This window comes from Chenopodium album, chromosome 7 (assembly GCF_948465745.1).
Source record: "Chenopodium album chromosome 7, dcCheAlbu1.1, whole genome shotgun sequence".
Classification (NCBI taxonomy): domain Eukaryota; kingdom Viridiplantae; phylum Streptophyta; class Magnoliopsida; order Caryophyllales; family Amaranthaceae; genus Chenopodium; species Chenopodium album.
Genome location: NC_137840.1, coordinates 78,055,627 through 78,076,126, shown reverse-complemented (window position 1 = coordinate 78,076,126; position 20,500 = coordinate 78,055,627). Strand labels below are relative to the sequence as shown.

General features: G+C 33.1%; 2 protein-coding genes and 1 pseudogene across 3 annotated transcripts; all 3 read left to right on the top strand.

Moving 5' to 3' along the window:
• The first annotated feature begins 6,680 nt into the window (after positions 1-6,680).
• Positions 6,681-8,772, top strand: LOC145640731 (GDSL esterase/lipase At4g16230-like; annotated as a pseudogene).
• A 1,240-nt stretch (positions 8,773-10,012) lies between these two features.
• Positions 10,013-12,457, top strand: LOC145638709 (GDSL esterase/lipase At4g16230-like). Of its 2 annotated transcripts, none has more exons than XM_081689706.1 (4): positions 10,013-10,548; positions 11,574-11,636; positions 11,786-12,026; positions 12,141-12,457. In XM_081689706.1, the coding sequence occupies exons 1-4, from the start codon at positions 10,147-10,149 to the stop codon at positions 12,365-12,367; spliced, it is 933 nt and encodes a 310-aa protein (XP_081545832.1). In that variant the 5' UTR covers positions 10,013-10,146; the 3' UTR covers positions 12,368-12,457. The 2 variants fall into 2 exon arrangements, with proteins under 2 accessions (XP_081545832.1, XP_081545833.1); XM_081689707.1 differs by having other exon boundaries at positions 11,406-11,636.
• A 656-nt stretch (positions 12,458-13,113) lies between these two features.
• On the top strand, positions 13,114-18,729 carry LOC145640730 (GDSL esterase/lipase At2g23540-like). The gene is made up of 7 exons (XM_081691958.1): positions 13,114-13,533; positions 14,467-14,694; positions 14,931-15,177; positions 15,441-15,642; positions 17,339-17,663; positions 17,851-18,078; positions 18,250-18,729. The coding sequence occupies exons 1-7, from the start codon at positions 13,114-13,116 to the stop codon at positions 18,727-18,729; spliced, it is 2,130 nt and encodes a 709-aa protein (XP_081548084.1).
• The last annotated feature ends 1,771 nt before the right edge of the window (positions 18,730-20,500 follow it).

The following is a 20,500-nucleotide window of genomic DNA, read 5'->3' as shown; positions in this document are numbered from 1 at the left end:
CACAGACATTTATGACATCATTTAATTGTCATATATGGTTCCAAACGGCATTATATGACCCTAAGATGTACCCCCTAGGGTCTCAACACTTTTCTCCACCGGGCCTTATAACTTCAATAATACCTCAAAAGCGTGGATGTACCCCTAGCCTACAATTTTGGAATTTTTTGACCTTTTTTTTTACAAGAAATAAAAATTGCCGAGATGTTTTCCATGGCCCCTAATATCCTCCGGGAGTCCAATTCATTGGGTGGAACCATCCAATTTGCCTTGAAACAGTCAATTTATCAATTCGCAACTTGCACCGATTTTTTGAACTCAAGCCTACCACAGACATCTATGACATCATTTAATGGTCATATATGGTTCCAAACGGCATTATATGACTCTAAGATGTACCTCCTAGGGTCTCAACACTTTTCGCCACCGGCCCTTATAACTTCAACAATTTTGGAATTTTTTGACCTTTTTTCGCCCGGAAATAAAAAGTGCCGAGATGTTTACTATGGACCCTAATATATTACGAGAGTCCAATTGAGTAGGTGGAACCATCCAATTTGCCTTAATACGATCAATTTACCAATTCGCAACTCTCACCGATTTTGTGAATTCAAGCCTACCAAGCACATTTAAGACATCATATAATGGTCATATTTGGTTCCAAACGGCATTATATGAACATAAGATGTATCCCTTAGGGTCTTAACACTTTTGGCCACCGGGCCCTTAACCTCAAAAATTCCTCAAAAAGCGTGGATACTAGCCTTCAATTTTGGAATTTTTTTACTTTTTTTCGCCCGGAAATAAAAATTGCTGAGATGTTTAACATGGTCCATAATACCCTCCCGGAGTCCAATTAGGTGGGTGGAACTATCCAATTTGCCTTGAAACGACATTATATGACCCTAAGATGTATTCCCTAAAGTCTCAACACTTTTAAACACCGGGCCCCGTAACCTAAAAAATTTACCAAAAAGCGTGGATAATAGCCTTCAATTTTGGAATTTTTTGACCTTTTTTTGACAAGAAAAAAAAATGTCCAAGATGTTTACCATGGTCCCTAATATCCTCCAGGAGTCCAATTAAGTGGGTGGAACCATCCAATTTGCCTTAAAACGGTCAATTTACCAATTCGCAACTTGCACTTATTTTGTGAACTCAAGCCTACCATGGACATTTATGATCTCATTTAATGGTCATATATAATTCCAAACGAAATTATATGACCCTAAGAAGTGTTCCCTAGAGTCTCAACATTTTTTGCCACCGAGCCCTATAACCTCAAAAATTCCTCAAAAAGCGTGGATAATAAGTCTTCAATTTCGGAATTTTTTGACCTTTTTTTGCCCGGAAATAAAAATTGCAGAGATGTTTACTATGGACCCTAATATCCTCCGGAAGTCCAATTGAGTGGGTGGAACCATCCAATTTGCCTTAAATCTATCGATTTACCAATTCGCAACTCTCACCGATTTTGTGAACTCAAGCCTACCACGCACATTTAAGACATCATATAATGGTCATATTTGGTTCCAAACGACATTATATGACCCTAAGATGTATTCTCTAGAGTCTCAACACTTTTCGCCACTGGCCCTTATAACTTCAAAAATACATCAAAAAGCGTGGATAATATATAGCCTTCAATTTTGGACTTTTTTGAACTTTTTTTTGACAAGAAATAAAAATTGTCGAGATGTTTACCATGGTCCCTAATATCCTCCGGGAGTCCAATTAAGAGAGTGGAACTAACCAATTTGCCTTAAAACGGTCAATTTACAAATTCGCAACTTGCACCGATTTTGTGTACTCAAGCCTACCAAAGACATCTATGACATCATTTAATGGTCATATATGGTTCCAAACGGCATTATATGACCCTAAGATGTACCCCATAGGGTCTCAACACTTTTCGCCACTGGCCTTATAACTTCAAAAATACCTTAATAAGCGTGGATAATAACTCTCAATTTTGGAAATTTTTGACCTTTTTTTGACAAAAAATAAAAATTTCTGAAAAGTTTACCATGGTCCCTAATATCCTCCGGTAGTACAATTAGGTGGGTGGAACCATCCAATTTGCCATAAAACAGTCAATTTATCAATTCGCAACTTGCACTAATTTTGTGAACTCAAACCAACCATGTACATTTATGACATAATTTAATGGTCATATATGGTTCCAACGACATTATATGACCCTAATATGTATTCCCTAGAGTCTCAACACTTTTTGCCACCGGGCCCTGTAACCTCAAAAATTCATCAAAAAGCGTGGATAATAGCCTTCAATTTTGGAATTTTTTGACCCTTTTTCGCCCGGAAATAAAAATTGCCGAGATGTTTACTATGGACCCTAATATCCTCCGGGAGTCCAATTGAGTGGGTAGATCCATCCAATTTGCCTTAAATCGATCAATTTACCAATTCGCAACTCTTACCGATTTTTTGAACTCAGGCCTACCACGCACATTTAAGACATCTATAATGTTTGGTTCCAAACGGCATTATATGACCCTAAGATGTATCCCATAGGGTCTTAACACTTTTCTCCACCAGGCCCCTTAACCTCAAAAATTACTCAAAAAGCGTGGATAATAGCCTTCAATTTTGGAATTTTTTTACTTTTTTTCGCCCGGAAATAAAAATTGCCGAGATGTTTAACATGGTCCATAATACCCTCCGGGAGTCCGATTAGGTGGGTGGAACCATCCAATTTGCCTTAAAACGATCAATTTACCAATCCGCAACTTGCACCGATTTTGTGAACTCAAGCCTACCATTGACATTTATGACATCATTTAATGGTCATATATGGTTCCAAACGACATTATATGACCCTAAGATGTATTCCCTAAAGTCTTGACACTTTTAAACACCGGGCCCCGTAACCTCAAAAATTCATCAAAAAACGTGGATAATAACCTTCAATTTTGGAATTTTTTGACCTTTTTTGACAAGAAATAAAAATTGCCGAGATGTTTACCATGATCCCTAATATCCTCCGGGAGTCCAATTAAGTGGATGGAACTATCCAATTTGCCTTAAAACGGTCAATTTACCAATTCGCAACTTGCACCGATTTTGTGAACTCAAGCCTACCACAGACATCTATGACATCATTTAATGGTCATATATGGTTCCAAACGGCATTATATTACCCTAAGATGTACCCACTAGGGTCTCAACACTTTTCGCAACCGGCCCTTATAACTTCAAAAATACCTCAAAAAGCGTGGATTATAGCCTTCAATTTTGGAATTTTTTGACCTTTTTTTGACAAGAAATAAAAATTGTCGAGATGTTTACCATGGTCCCTAATATCCTCCGGGAGTCCAATTAGGTGGGTGGAACCAACCAATTTGCCTTAAAACAGTCAATTTACCAATTCGCAACTTGCACCGATTTTGTGAACTCAAGCCTACCACACACATTTAAGACATCATATAATGGTCATATTTGCTTCCAAACGGCATTATATGACCGTAAAATGTATCCCCTAGGGTCTTAACACTTTTCGCCACCGGGCCCCTTAACCTCAAAAATTCCTCAAAAAGCGTGGATATTAGCCTTCAATTTTGAAATTTTTTGATTTTTTTTCGCCCGAAAAAAAAAATTGCAGAAATGTTTACCATGGTCCCTAATATCCTCCGGGAGTCCAATTGGGTGGATGGAACCATCTAATTTTTCCTGTAAACAACCAATTTACCGATTTACAAATTGCACCGATTTTATTAATTCAAGCTTACCACGAACATTTATGACAACAAATATATGATCATATATGGTTCCAAACAGCATTATATGACCCCAAGATGTATCCCATAAAATTTCAAGACTTTTCGACACCGGGCCCAAAATTTCTCAAAAAGCGTTGATATTAGCCTTTAATTTTGGAACTTTTTGACTTTTTTTCGCCTGAAAATAAAAATTGCCGAAATGTGTACCATGATCCCTAATACCCCCCAGGAGACCAATTTGGTGTGTGGAACCATTCAATTTGCTTTGAAACGGCCAATTTACTGGTTTACAACTTGCACCGATTTACCGGTTTACAACGACCAATTTAATTGACTTGCACCAAACCCGACTTGAACTGAAATTGACCCAAACCCATTTTTACCCGTCAAAGACATAATTTAACCCGACTTTTTACTAAGTTTACCTAAATTCAACCGACATGTTCCTAACCCTACCCGAATTTAACCTCACCTGTTACAAACCCGACCCGAAATTAAACCGACTTGTTATTGACCTAACCCAATTCAACCCGACTTGTTATTGACCCGACCTGAATTTTACCATACCTATTACTTACCCAACCTAAAAATTCAACCCGATCTATTACTAACCCGACTCGAAATTAACACGACTTGTTATTGACCCGACCTAAATTAAACCCAAACTGTTCCCGACCCGATTTCAAATCACCTTAAATGCAATTCAGACCACCTTATTATTGTTGATAATAGCATTTTGTCTTGGGAGACCAAGTCAGTCCAGGCTAGTAAAAGAAAGGAGCATCATCATCATCAAATTTATGAGTTAAATATAATATATATTTGTTAATTGGTCAAAGGAGATCATCATATTCCTAAATTATAGACTATAATTCTCTAGTATATTGCCATATATATTATAGTCAAAGGAAATAGTTAGCTTGATAAAACTTATAATTATCTATTTATACTTAGTTGAACCCGAATATGACATCACTTGGAAATAACCCAACCTGATTGTAACCTGCAAATTATTGACTTGAACATAACCCGACTTGAATCCGAGAATGACCTGACTTGGAAATGACACAACCTGATTATAATAACCCACAAATTATTGACTTGAACCGAACCCGACTTAAACCCGAGAATGACCCGACTTGAAAATGACCCGACCTGATTATAATCCGCAAATTATTGACTTGAACTGAACCCGACTCAAACCCGAGAATGACCCGACCTGATTCTAACCCGCAAATTATTGACTTGAACCAAGCTCGACTCGAACCCGATAATTACCCTAACCCTTTTAACCCGTGAAAACTCAAATTAAACCCGACCTGTTGTTCACCCGACCCGAATGTAATCCGACCTAAACCCAACCCAAACCTGATAAGAAGTTAGATCCGACGTGACCCGACTTAAGCATGACCCAACCCAAACCTAACCCGCATAGGTTATGGAATTAATCTGAATTGACCTGACCCGAGTTGACCCGACTCACTCTTACCGACCCAAACCCGACCCGTTTACCTAAATTGACAGCTCTATTTACATATATACTACTACTATATCTAAAGGCGGACTATCTAATTACTTGCAATACTTTTCTATTATGGAAATTGTTAATTATTTACAACACTTTCTATTTTTGCCATTTTTTTCTCTCTATCTCTCTTCTACCCATAAGTGTCCCTTTTATTTATTTTTTCTTTATTTCTCTCCTCTTTAATATTTACCTCCGTTTTTTATTAGTTGACACATATTCCTTTTTAGGAAGTTTTTATTTAGTTGACACATTTTCTTTTTGGGTAAGTTTTATACCTTGCGTTTTAAAAGTACCCCACTTGCTTTATCATTCTCTCTCACTCACCCGCTTCTCTTTAATATGTGTGCCTAAATTGAGCGTGACAACTAAATAGAATCGTAGAAAGTAATTGTTCAGGAGACTATGAAAATAAAAGTGTTGCAACTAAAAAAATACAGAGAAAGTATTAAAAGGTACTACCTCCGTTACATATTAATTGCAACGCAGCAACGGTTAGACATTTTTCCTCTCTATTTTATATATCAAATCGTTGCAAAATAATATGTAACAAAGATAGTATATCTCAAATAGCATCGTCATGATATGCAAGTATGTTATACCAGTACTCCATAAGCAATACCCGTGGAAATCATCGTCATTCCATCAATTACTTATCCCACGCGGGACGTAGCCTCGCAACACTCGTGGAAATCATGGAGGTATTTTTGGCAGAACGGGCCAAGGGCACCTTGCTACCATGCATGTTACGATACATAATAAAACATGGATTTGAGGTGGGTACGAAAATGACCAGTACTCTCATTTTTTTTTATTTTTTTTAATCCAATTATTTACTGGTCATATGCTTAGAAAAAGTATGGTTAAGCTAAAATGAGGGCCGGATTTCAACCTTCAATTATTTACATTTGGTAAGATTTAAACCCTAAACATTACGGAGTAAAATTCTTTGGTAACTTGATACAAAATTAAAACAAATGAATATGTGATAGAAAAAGAAATGGGATGTTAATCTATCATTTATTTTAAACCAAGACTAAAAAACATTTAATTTAAACCAAGACTAAAATACTCAAATTTAATTTTACTACAAGCTAATCAATTCAAGTTAAAGTGTTGGAGTACCAGCTTATTAATTCAAGTTTTATAGTACATGCTAATTCATTTAAGCTTTATAGTACAAGCTAATTAATTGACAATATGAATAACAAATTTAATTACAAGAAAATTGAATCATAAATTAAAACATATATTAATAATCCTATATCACTCGCGCCAAATAATACTAGTTGAATCATTTAAAACGTGCACTTTCAAAGATGTATCAATCAATTATTCCTCCTACATTATATATATTGGCTACATATATACCCCCCTTTAATTTCATTTCATCACAATATAGAAACACTTCAAACATGGCTATAAATTTAAGTAATCACTTACGTATCATCGTCTCCCTTTGTTTCTTTGCATTTGCTTGTTTTTGCAGTGCAAATAACAAGCCTAGAAACGGAGGCGGGTTTAAGGGAATGTTCATCTTTGGTAGCTCAGTAGTCGACAATGGAAACAATAACAACCTTAAAGGTAGCACGTCCAAAGCCAATTTTTTACCATATGGTATTGATTTTAATGTTGGTCCAATAAAAGCAACAGGCAGATTCTCAAATGGGAAGAATGTTGCTGATTTAATTGGTGATCATCTTAAGCTTCCTTTGATTCCTTCTTTTGCTAATACTCAAACTCAAGGCGATTCTATCCTTTACGGTGTCAACTTCGCTTCTGGTGGCTCCGGCATTTTTAATGAAACCGGCACAATTTGGGTAAATATAATTAAACTTACGCGTTTTTATTATATGTTGTAATATTATCAAAATATATATATATATATATATATATATATATATATATATATATATATATATATATATATATATATATTTATATTTCAATTCGTATATCTTTCTATAAAATATATGGCGTGCCTAGACTAGGCAAACGAGTTTGTTTAGGTCAGGTTAATTAATTTGAGATGAATTATATTGTACTCGTAGTCTTTTTTTTTTTAGGATTGGGTTTAACGGTGTAAGTAAGCGTCGGGTCAACTTAGGAATAGTAATTACACAAACAGAACTCACAAACTCACTTCAATTCTCCGTTGTCTTATTAATAAAACAGGGAAAGGTGATCTCTTTACATGAGCAAATTACAAACTTTGAAGGGGTGACCTTGCCAAAATTAGAAAGCCGGTTGAGAAGTCAAAGAGATAAGATACTCCCTGATTATCTATTTTTGGTAGCTGCTGGAAACAATGACTACACTTTTCAATTATTACTTTCCTCCCAAAACGCTTCTCATCAATCTGCCCAAGCCTTTGCTGCAAAGCTTATCGATTTTTATTCTGTTCAACTCAAGGTACGTAAAACGTCTATAAACCATAAAATTGTATACTATCCATCTGCTTGTATACGCAGAATTTAACTGTTACATTACTAGTTCATACTCGTGAGCTATATATATACTTCACATATTGTGTTTTGTGTATGACAATTAATTTTGGAAGGGAGGAGTATTTGTCAATTAATTACTGTCTAATTGTCGTTTTTTCATATGTTATTTGATATTTGATAGAGATTATACAAGGCCGGAGCTAGGAATTTTCTATTGCTATCAGCATATCCCCTAGGATGCATCCCTCCAATAAGCAAAGGCAAAGGATGCTTACCAGAAATAAATGCCTACATTTCTGTATTTTATGATAAGTTGATTTCCAAGGTTAAACAGATGAAACACGAATTGCCTGGTTCAGACTTTATTATTCTCAATTCTGTTAAAGTCATCACGGATATTCTAAACAACGGGAATTCAACAGGTAGTATAATCTCTGTCTCAAATAAATCTCATTTCTTCTAAACAATGATGTTATGACGTAGTATTGCCTTATGTTATTAATTTTTTATGCCACTTATACTCTAGCTAACTTGGAGAATGGAGACTAGATACAAATGATGCTCAAACTTTATAATATTGACCATAAAAAGTCAAATGTTAACAATTAATTTGTGACGTATAGCATTGGAAATAGCCTTTACAAAAACCTAAAAAATGTAGCTTTTGAAGAAATATTTGGCCTAGTACAATTTTTTCTTATCTTGTATTGCATGCACTATGTACTACTCCGTATGTTACAAGGTTATACATACTTGATGAGTTGTACTGTTTTGGTAATTCGAAAATCGAAATGATTGTGCGTAGGTTTGAGCAATGTGAATGAATGATCCTTGCTGTGAACTTACATCAAGTGAATCTCCAACAAGTGAATCGTCATGCAAGGTTAATGGCACCCCCTGCGATGATCGGAGACGCTATGCCTTTTTTGATCTCAATCATTACTCAGAATCCGCATGCGCTGCCATCGCAGCTAAGATTTATGGCTCTAGTGACAAGTCCGAAGTTTTTCCGGTTAATCTTCACCGATTTTCTCATCGCCAACACTCCAATTTGCACTAGTTCTAAACTCAACAAATTATGCCATTTGTTTGATTTGAGATTCATCGATGTTCCTCTTTTTTATTTGACATTATTGGCTCAATGATCTATATTGATCGATATGGGCTAAACAATTAAAATTCCCATGTTTTTCATGAAATAAATAAAAAACTTATGTTTCGAACAAGCTAATGGATTTACCAATCAGCTACAATTTGTGCTTATCTAGTGAAAATAGATGCAGGGCATGCATTTATACTAGCTACTATGTCTAAAGACCGACTTAATAGTAATTTGTACGCGTGTATCTTTTCTTTAAAAATATTGCTAACACAATATTATCACACTAACAAATAAATGACTGCTTGGATGCACGTACTCTGTATCAAGTTGTGTATCATTAGGCACAACAAAGCAACATTAACATATCGTGCAATGCTAGCAATTTGTTTCACTGCATAAGAGATCTTAAATTAGGATGTTATACAATACTCTATCGATCGATGAGACGATAACAACCTAGTATATAATTAATCCTCATATGAGATATGACATATTTGGAGTGTTATAAATTGATTGGATCTTGCTAACGAGCGCCCCGGGGCGTTAGATAATGAATAATTATATTGGTTTAAATGATATTAAGTTAGGAATGCATGATAAATAATCTATGTCATTAGTTTAGGATATATATTCTCTATGTCAGTAAAATTTATTATTAGTTTGCTTGTAATTACAATTTACAAAGAAACATCATCACATGCAATCAGTTATACCATAAATACATAAAATATTTAGATATAGCCAATTGCGCCCAACTTGTATTAGATAATTAGCTAATAATCTAATACATTATTCAAATTATCCATTATGAATAACAGATGGGATCAATATTTTTTTTCTTCATAATTTCGTAAGAAATCCCAACTACTAAATCTCCAAAATTTAATAAAAAAAATAATCCGCCTAATTCTTACGACTTGCCAATTTATTTAAGGTTATATTTAGGACCTCTTTCCTGTCATACATACTAGCTTAGCGAAGCATAATATAGAATATAACAGTATATTAATTACTCCATTTAATATGACGAAGTACTACCCAAATATTGTCTTTTCCAATGAATGTTTTGATCATTAATTAATTTCAACACATCGTTATATTTTATTTATTTATTTTATTTTATTTTTATTATTATCTGAGCATTTGTTTTTTTGGTGAAGGAGAGGGCAGGGCTAGGCCCCATTAATATCTAAAGCATTAAATCTTTATTAAAATTAGACCATTGATTTGTCCACTTTCCAAGATTTAAAGATCAATTTTCCTACATATACCCCTTACATTTCATCAAAATATAGTACATCAAATTATCGCTACTTTAAGTAATAAAATTTCATGGCCATTTATAGCAATTGCATAAGAATTATCTCCCTTTGTTTCTTTGCATTGGCTTGTTTTTGCAATGCAAAAAACATGCCTAAAAAAGGAGGCGGTTTTAAGGGAATGTTCATTTTTGGTAGTTCAGTAGTTGACAATGGAAACAATAACAATGTTTTTGGTACCTTAGCCAAGGCCAATTATCTACCATATGGTATCGATTTTCGCATAGACGGTGCAACAAAAACGACGGGCCGATTCTCAAATGGGAAGAATTTTGCTGATTTTATAGGTGATTATCTTAAGCTTCCTTTGATTCCAAGCTTTGCTGATACTCAAACTCAAGGGGATTCTATCCTTTACGGTGTCAACTTCGGCTCCGGCGGCTCCGGCATCCTAGATGAATCTGGCCTAGTTGCGGTAAATATAATTAACTCTCATTTTACTAGATCAAATAAAGTTCTATACTATTTCTATATATGGAAGAATTATTCAATTACAGAGTATTTATCTAAGTTATAGTCACGTAATGACGTAATGCGTGTGCTAGTGTGTTTGATAATGTGCTAGCCATCTACTTGTATTAAGCAACAACACGCACCCCATAAAAAAGTTAACTGTATTTGAATTGTTTCGCGTCACTTTATTTTTTAAGAGGAAAAGTAGGAAATTGTCTGTTTATCCAACTAACTATTCTGTTTTAAATACCTCATTTTCCATGTTTCAATAATATGCACATGATAAGAACTATAGCAACATGTCGATTTCACATGTTACATCAATTAAGTTTAAAGGTTGTAACTGTAAAATCAAACCCCTCATTATTGCTTTAAAAGGATTTGGTATACTACTCATATCAATAAGATGCATCTTTCTTTTAGGGAGTTTATATGCTAAGATACTCCACAATTAAACGTGCTTGGCTGGGAGCCTGGGAGTAGTCTTCTAACTTGTTTGGGGTCAGGGTGTTACGGTAACAGATGACAAGCAGCAACCTGATCTCTATGTAACCTTTTTTTTACCAAAATTTGATATGCTTATGAAAACTTTCAATTTGCCTATGCTCTTCCATCAAATTTGTACAAAGAAACATAAATAATAGTTTGAAAGTATTTTCTCAAGTCTCCATACAACAATATTATATCCTAACTTATCAAAAATAAATAATCCAAGAAAACTTAGTATCATCAATACATGCAAATAACAGTCAATAAAACGAAGTAGTTAGTTTATTACACAAACAAATGAGTGAAGTCACAAACTCTGAAATAATACAGGGGAGGGTGATCAGCTTGAATGAGCAACTTACAAACTTCGAAGCAGTGACCTTGCCAAAATTAGAAAGCCAGCTTGGATGTCAAAGAAAGGAGATACTCCCTGATTATTTGTTTCTTCTTGCTGCTGGAAACAATGACTACCTTCTAAATTACTTTTTACTAGGACAGCTTACTCAATCTCCCCAAGCCTTTGCTGCAAAACTTATCTCTGCTTATTCTGCTCAACTCAAGGTAAACCATCATACCGCGTAGCACCTTACAAGTCCATACTCCGTATTATACTTTAAACGTGACAACTGATTCCAGATGGAAGGAGTATATGTCGAAAATTGGCTAATTATGTTGATTTTGTTGTACTACTAACGTTTGATGTTTAATAGAGATTATACAACTTGGGAGCAAGAAATTTTTTACTGCTATCAGTGTATCCCTTAGGATGCAGCCCTGTTGTGAGCAAAGGCCAAGGATGCTTACCAGGACCAAATGCTGTCATTACTATATTTTATGATCAGTTGATATCTATGGTCAACCAGGTCAAACCCCAATTGCCTGGTTCAAATTTCATTGTCATCAATTCAGTGAAAATCATTACAGACATCATAAACAACGCGAATTCAATAGGTACAATTTCTATCTCAAATAAATAAGTGATAACAATTAATTTTGCCGAACATGGCTTATAATAATAAGCTCGAATATTGATAGATGAGTGTTATACATATTCTATATGTGTAGGTTTCAGTAATGTGAGTGGGCCTTGCTGTGAAGTTTCATTAAATGGGTTGTCTTGCAAAGAAAATGGCAATGTATGTGAAGACAGGAGAAGCTATGTTTACTTTGATGGCCAACACAACACAGAATCTCTAAGCGCTGCCTTAGCAACTAAGGCTTATACTTCTCGCGACCAGTCCGAAGCCTATCCTATCAATCTTCATCAACTTGCTCAAACCCACCTCAACTAATCTATGTACAAAAACTCCACAATTTAGGGCTTTTGTATCTTTTCAATTATAATCATCAAATAGTCCCTTCACATTATAAAGTAATTAATTTATTTTTTATTTTCATAAGTAAAGGAGGTATTTGGTGGAAAATTTATGAATTGACTTCCTTGTTTTGTATGTATACTCGTAATATTTTTCTTATACCGGTGACAAAAGCCAGAAAATTACATGATATATTGATACAGTCATTTAAATCTACCAAACAAACATGATATATTGATACAATCATTTTTAAACATTTTTCTCCGTCTCTAAATAGTTGTAAGCTAGGTTCCATCTTTATCGTTGTTTTCTATTCAACCATTGTACATTGCAAATAATTTACTAGACTTGATCCCAATAAGGAAGTAAAAAACATATAGTAGTATTAATTTTTATAATTATGTTACAATATTTTTTTTCCTTATTATATATTACAATTTGTTTGAGAGAAATGTATCTTCAAAGTTAAAGTTAAAATCCAGACAAACATTAATTAAAGAGACCAATTTTAGAATAAATGTACTAAATGCTTACAAAAATCCAACCATGCAAATGTAAATTGTGCCTATAATAGGGAAATGCAAAGGTTCACTCTACCAATTCTCGACGACTCATACGCTCATTATCATTTAATTTTTGCATGATCATTTTTTTAAACATGAATCAACAATCCTAAACACATTTTTTTTTTTCACACAAAAAAAAAAAGGAACATTTATAGAATGTCTAGAACTCCAAATAGCAATTCCATTTCCATAAATCTCTTCATCACCCTTTCTTTCTTTGTATTAGCTAGCTATAGCAATGTCGTCGTCTATGCCTCGCCAACAAATTTAAACAACGGAAGTAGTTTGCGGGGAATGTTTATTTTTGGGAGCTCAATTGTTGATAATGGAAACAACAACAATTTGTTTGGTAATTTTGCAAAGGCCAATTATCTACCATATGGTATTGATCTTGCATTGGGTCCAACCGGCCGATTTTCGAATGGAAAGAATGTAGCCGATCTTATTGCCGATCACCTTAAGCTTCCTCTTGTTCCACCCTTCTCTGATCCTAATACTAAGGGTCAATCTATTGTTCATGGTGTTAATTTCGGGTCCGGTGGTTCGGGCATCCTTGATGTAACCGGTGTTTTACTGGTAAACATACATTATAATTTCTTTTTAAAGGATGTTTGATTTATCATGGTTTAATTCTTGCATTGCACTCCCACCAATAAAAGAACACATTAGGGCACATACTAGGTTCTAATAATGAGCTTAATTACATTATTTCCTTTATTGGAATTCTTCAAGTTTTGTGTATTTTAGCTATCAAATGATTTGAAATTATAATGGAAATTATATTGCATTGATTCACCACAATAATATATATACTCTTGGTGTGTAAGATCTAAATTAAAATTATATTGTTTGAACCTATTTCATTGTTTTTGCCAAAAAAAAAGTAATTTTGGAATTCGTATGAAAATGTAGAAACACAAAATCGACTTGTAATTGGTTGTTCCTTATTCAGGTTTAGATTGAATGAAAATGTAGAAGTCGACTTTAATTATTTATTTCTTTGTCCATCTTATGATTGATTAATATTTATTCGTAAGTTACGGAGTATATATTTTATTTGACCCATTTATCACGCGATGATTTTTAAGTAGCTTAGAGTAAAAAATGTATGTTGATCATATTTAAAATTCATTTTTAAGACGGGGCTAATTAATTAATGAAGAAATTGATTGTTGAGTAAGCTAATCATAATTAAAGACCAATGTATTACATATAGTAATAGTGAAAAAAAATCATTATTTTGAAAAAAATCAAAATGTATTTTTAAATACATTAAGTAATAACTTAAGTAACAACCTAAATTTTAAAAGTACCGTACCGTACATATAAGTAGTTACATTATGACATGACTCTTGTGATGGTTGTGACTTGTGAGTCATTTAATTACATTATGACATTTACTCATGTATCATTTTGTAAACTTTTTGCATGGGACGTACTTTGAGTTAATAATATTGATGGACCCTGTATTTCCTCTGTTTTACAAATATATCTCTGCTTTAAATACAGGGTGTTACGAGTATGAACAATCAAATTAAGAATTTTAAGAACAAGATTTTGCCTCAATTGGAGACCGAAATTGGGCGTAAAGCACACAAAATACTTCCTGAATACTTGTTTTTGGTGGGAGCTGGAAATAACGATTACTCTTCCTATTACCTCTTGCACGAAAACATCATTTGGACTCCCGAAGTCTTTGCTGCTAAGCTTATCAGTAACTTGTTTGCCCAACTCAAGGTATGAATTGTTCGTTAACATATATATACACGATCATTTATTATTACCTGCCAAATGAGTATTCTGTAATAGATATCTTTGACTACATAATATAGAGTCTCTATAAAAGTAACATACTGAGTACAAGATAAAATATCTACTCTTCGACTTAGTTGTTACATCTAAAAATTTTATGTATCTTATTATGATGACTAAGTAGGTAATATGTTGGTGTGTAATTATTCATATTATCACAGGAGTTATATGATTTGGGAGCTAGGAAATTCTTGTTATTATCGGTGTATCCAGTTGGGTGCAATCCTGTTTTAGCCAAAAACAAAAAAATTTGCGTGAAAGAACTGAATGCAGCTGTAAATTTATATTATGATCAATTGTTGGTTATGGTTAAACATAAGAACGACCTACATATGCCTGCTGCTCAATTTTCTGTCGTCAATTCGGCCAAAATCATCAATGGCATGATACAAAATGCAAACGCATCAGGTACTTATCTATCTATGCCTTTAAGGAATCATATACATTTCGTGTATATATTACGAGTACATACATATATCAATTCAGATTTTAACAACATCTACCTTCTTAATCAAACTTTAATATATACGTGATAGGATAATTAAAGTAATACGTATTAAACTACTACATACCAAAGTGTGCGCGTGCACATCTATATCATACTTCTAAAATTGAGTTTTGAGTAGGCTATAGTTGTAATAAGTTGTAACTAGGTGAATTAATACGCGCAGGTTTCACAAATGTGGATTTTACTTGTTGTGATACAAGCATGCTGGGAGGTCTTTGCAAGAAGAAGGGTAAAGTTTGCCCAAAGAGGGATGAATACGTTTACTTTGATGGCTTGCACCTTACCGAAGCTGCCAATGCTATCCTTGCAACTAAAGCTTACAATTCCATTGATAGCTCTCAAGTTTTTCCTGTTAATCTTGAAAAGTTGGTCCAACTTTAAGACCAATCTTTGCCTTTGCGCTCTTGAATTTTTTTTTTTTTTTTCTTCTAATCATTATTTCATGATATTGTTATGCATGATGAACTTGAATAATATAAGAGTTTGTACATATTGGAAATTTTGCAACAATAGTAGCATTTCCCCCCATTTTTTTTTAAATGTGTGATCATGTAAAGTAAACCGTTTTTTGTGGTTGGCAAGATAGTGCACTGGTATCCCAAGAACAAAATTTAATTATAACTTTGTTAAAAAAGAGACCGATCTTAGAATAAATGTATTAATTGCTTAACTAGTGTCATAATAAGCATGCGATATTGCATGGTTTTAACTCTTAATATCATTATTTTTTAATTTGAAAACATTACTATTAAAATTTGATATTTTGAAACCATATAATGAGACGATATAACAAGGAAAATACTTTTTTTTTTTTTTTTTTTCCGAACATTAGTGATGCTACTAGAGTACTCCCTCCGTCCCTTAATACAATGTCTTTCTCTTTCTTACAAATTCTTAAATAGACCTGGTTCACACTAATTTATTGTGGACCACTAACATTAGGGAAACTATGGTTGTTTTATTAAAAAAAAAACGGTCACTATAATAGAAAAAAGGTCTCTATGTTGAAATAAAAGTCATTTTGATAATATATATGCTATAAAAGGTTAATTTTTTTAATGAAATATTTTATATACTGGTTAATTTGAATAATAAAGGTCACTATGTTAAAATTAGGGTCATAACGTTGTACTTTAAGTTCACAATAATATTAAACGTTATACTAGTTTTAATAAAGGTTACTATGTTAAAAATAAGGTTACTATGTCAAAATTAAGGGTCACTATGTTCAATATAATGTCAGTTGCGTGTGTATAAACCTCGGGTCCACAATAACATTATTGTGGACCAGGTCCACGCAAGATTTTCTGTCTCTTTCTTATGTGAGGAATAAATGCTCAATAGAGGCATTGTATTAAGGGACGGAAGGAGTACTAAATTAACACTTATAACTTTCTAAGTTAAAGCTTAACTATTAACCTGCATGTCTCATGGGAATTGAACGAGTTAGAAAATAATATACTCCGTGATAAAATTATTTTTGCTAAAGCTTTTTTTTTTAAGGAAAATTTATTAGTTATGATCATATTGTGGATGGCTGGTTGGATTTGTAAGAAGGATCTTCATCAATTTGCCTGCATGCTCATATTTTGGCTGACTCCTAAGTTTCAGACAAGAGACAACCTTATTAACGATGTATATTTTTCTTTATTATTCAATATTCTAATATCATGTCCTTAAATCAAGATCTCAATTCTGAAATTCTAGCACTTCTTGTGGCAAAAAATCTTTAATAATAAGTAAACATACGTGGGACAATTTTATGGTTAGGATAGCAATTGTACAACAAATTACTAGGAAGACAATTTCAAGTGATGAGTTAAAGATCCAAGACAATCTCAAATTAGTTACCATGCAACACTATAAAATCATACCTTATTTGCTTTCACAAATCACACAATCACGTCTGCTCAATAGCTAGTGTTACATACATCGTCTCCCCGTTCTCCATTTCTCTAGTATCCCCTTAAGAGCACTCGAAAAAGCGAAAAAATACGTACGTACCATGGCTAAAAGTTCGGCTTTGTGCATCATTCTCTTTATTTTTTTGCTTGTAGTAAGGTGCTCATCAGCTTGTGATAACATCACTGATTTAAAGGGGATATTTGCATTTGGAGACGACGTCGTTGACAATGGGAACAACAATAACATTCCTACAATTCACCTAAAGAGCAATTACATGCCCTATGGTGTTGATTTCCCATATGGTCCTACGGGCAGGTTTAGCAATGGCAACACCATTGTTGATTGTGTCGCCGATAACCTTAAACTTCATTCTCCTCCTCCTTACCCGGATTTTTTCCACAAGGGTACCCCTCTTCTTGATGGTATTAACTTTGGCTCCTCTGGCACTGGCATTTTCGCTATTACCGGTGGACTCTTAATAGTAAGTTTCAACATTTCAATATGATAACACGTTTTTATTCATTTAATTTATTTGGTCATACAAATGTCAACTAATTTAGTTCGATGGCCTGGTCAAGACATATCTTTGACTAATTCTTGTTACTAATTATATTAAACTATGATCCATACACTCATCTTATTATATACATTGTCATCTAATAATATAGGGAGTTCAACATATGGACCAACAAATAAACAGATTTAAGAACGATATTCTGCCAAAGTTAAAGGATATGCTAGGATGCAGTGGACAAATCATACTTCCTCAGTATTTGTTTGTGATTGGAGCAGGAAACAACGATTACTCTTCGTATTACATATTGAAGCAATACTTATTCATAACTCCCGAAGTTTTTGCTGCCAATCTCGTCAAGCAATACGTTGAATACATCACAGTAAGCATCGATATCCTAGATAATACACATATACTTCGTATATATATATACACACATGTACGCATGTAATACTTAACATATAAACTTAGGACTTGTTCGTTACAGTTACAAGTTTAATTTTGTTACAATTTATCATATGGTTGTACGTGAATTATGAAATTAATATTGCAGGACTTGTACAAATTGGGAGCTCGAAAATTCCTATTGATCTCAACATATCCACTAGGATGTGGTCCGGGCATTGTACAGGAGAGAAAAGAATGCGTCAAATTCCTAAACGATGCCTCAGAAATGTTCTATGACCAACTACAAATCGCGCTTAAGCATCAGCAACAAAACTTTCTTGATGCTGAATTTTCAGTCCTCAACTCGTTCCAGCTTCTCTCAGAAGTCATAACTAACAATGCAACAGCAGCCGCGACAGGATTCAAGAATTGTAATTGCGCGTGTTGTGATACCAACCTAGGAGATACTTGTAAGAAGGCTGGTAAAACATGTCTAAACAGAAATGAGTATTTGTACTATGATGGAATTCATCTTACTGAAGCAGCAAATTGTTACTTAGCTAGCAAGGCTTTCGACTCGGCTAACACTGCCGAAGTTAGTCCGGTTAATGTTAAGGCGTTGATCTCAGGCAAGAACCGTAATTAGGAGGAGACTTTATCTTAGACCTATATCAAGATTTAGGATCAGAGACTATCTTTTTTAGCTTAAACTTTCCTTTTTGTTCGTTTTTTTTGCTTTATGTTTTTTTCCTAAGCAATTTTGTTCTAAGAAGTAGTTTGTACATGATCAATTTTGGAATAAGGCCCTGTTTAGTTCACCTGATTTTAGCTGATCTGTTCTGGTTTGATCTGATCTGATCTTATCTTATCTTATCTGAACTTATTTTTTCTGATCTGAACAATACTTATTTTTTCTGATCTGATCTGATCTGAACTTATCTTTTCTGATCTGATCTGATCTGAACTTATTTTTTCTGATCTGAACTTATTTTAATTATTTCAATATTCTACTTTTATTTTAATCAATATTAATGTTTTTTTTAAAACATATTAATGTTTTTATTATTATTATTATTATTATTATTATTATTATTATTATTATTTATTATTGTTAGGAAAATTATTATTATTATTATAAAATATTTTGAATCCCTTACAAATATTTTAAAAGAAACCTAAAAGTATTAATATTATCATATAGTACAAGGTAATATACTTGTAATATTTGATAATTTTATTATTTACAATATCCAACATCATAAATGAATTTGTTTATAAGAAAGTATTAAAATGGGATCTTAAAAAACCTAAATTGCAGATTAAATTTGTCATAGCTTTATAGGGAATTTTACAAATTTTTGGTAATGTAAAATGGTTGACTAAATTGAATTGAAAATTATCATTTCATATTTCAATATTCCGTACAACTATGGGTAACACCTCTATTTTCCTATATAAAACAACATCTTAGTGTCATAATTTTCACACTCTAAATCAATCTCCTAAAATATTTTTCTATTCATTTGTTCAATAGGTTGTTTGTCTTTTATCTCCATCATAGGTAAATACTTCAATACTCTATGTCATTAATTTTTTCATTTGTCCATTGTTTTTTTTTATAATGTAGGAAAATATACATTTATTTGATTTCATGAATTTTACATTTGACCTAATGCAAGTAATATCGATGAAAATGTAAAGCACAATTAATATTTTATCTTCAGTTCATTTATTTCAAAAGAATCCTTTTGATTATAATCCTGGTGCCAATTCAACATTAATGTCTATCATTTATGCATGAAATATTGATTCCAAAGTGCTCTTTATCATAGTGTAATGGCTGGTAGGGTAGCTTGGTCTGAAGAATGTACGGAGATATATATTGTTGGACATATGCTTGAAGATGAAAGAATTTGGATATTTAAAGCTTAATTGGGATAGAATAGTGAGTACTTTGATCGTAAAATGTGAAAAGCAATTCAATATCAAACTAGTAACAAATCATTGGAATGATTTGAGATGTTTTGGACAATTCAAATCTCAATGGAAAATACTCACAATGATGCCAAATATGGACACTAAACATCAATTGGTGATTATGGTTGCTGCATTCATACTTCACAATTTTATTCGATTACATAAGTTGGATATACTCATTGATAGTGGTATAAAAATCGAACCAAGAGCAGATTATGATTTGTTTAACAAGAATCGTAATGCTGTAATGAACGAAGTACAACTTAATATAGCGAAGGAAATTTGGAACTTCTTATGATGGAAATTATATTTGTAAACGTTTATGATTTGGAGCTTATAATGAAAATTTAATTATTATCGTTTATTGTTTGAATAATAATAATAATAATAATAATAATAATAATAATAATAATGATAAAATAATAATAATAATACTAATA

Excerpts from the sequence above, each read along its gene's own strand:
- LOC145638709 (XM_081689707.1), top strand. The coding sequence starts at position 10,147 with ATGGCCATTTATAGCAATTGCATAAGAATTATCTCCCTTTGTTTCTTT. Across the intron at positions 10,549-11,405 it reads ATGAATCTGGCCTAGTTGCG|GGGAGGGTGATCAGCTTGAA; the intron begins GTAAATATAATT and ends GAAATAATACAG. Across the intron at positions 12,027-12,140 it reads AAACAACGCGAATTCAATAG|GTTTCAGTAATGTGAGTGGG; the intron begins GTACAATTTCTA and ends CTATATGTGTAG.
- LOC145640730 (XM_081691958.1), top strand. The coding sequence starts at position 13,114 with ATGTCTAGAACTCCAAATAGCAATTCCATTTCCATAAATCTCTTCATC. Across the intron at positions 15,643-17,338 it reads TTTCCTGTTAATCTTGAAAA|GTGCTCATCAGCTTGTGATA; the intron begins GTTGGTCCAACT and ends GCTTGTAGTAAG. Across the intron at positions 18,079-18,249 it reads AATACGTTGAATACATCACA|GACTTGTACAAATTGGGAGC; the intron begins GTAAGCATCGAT and ends TTAATATTGCAG.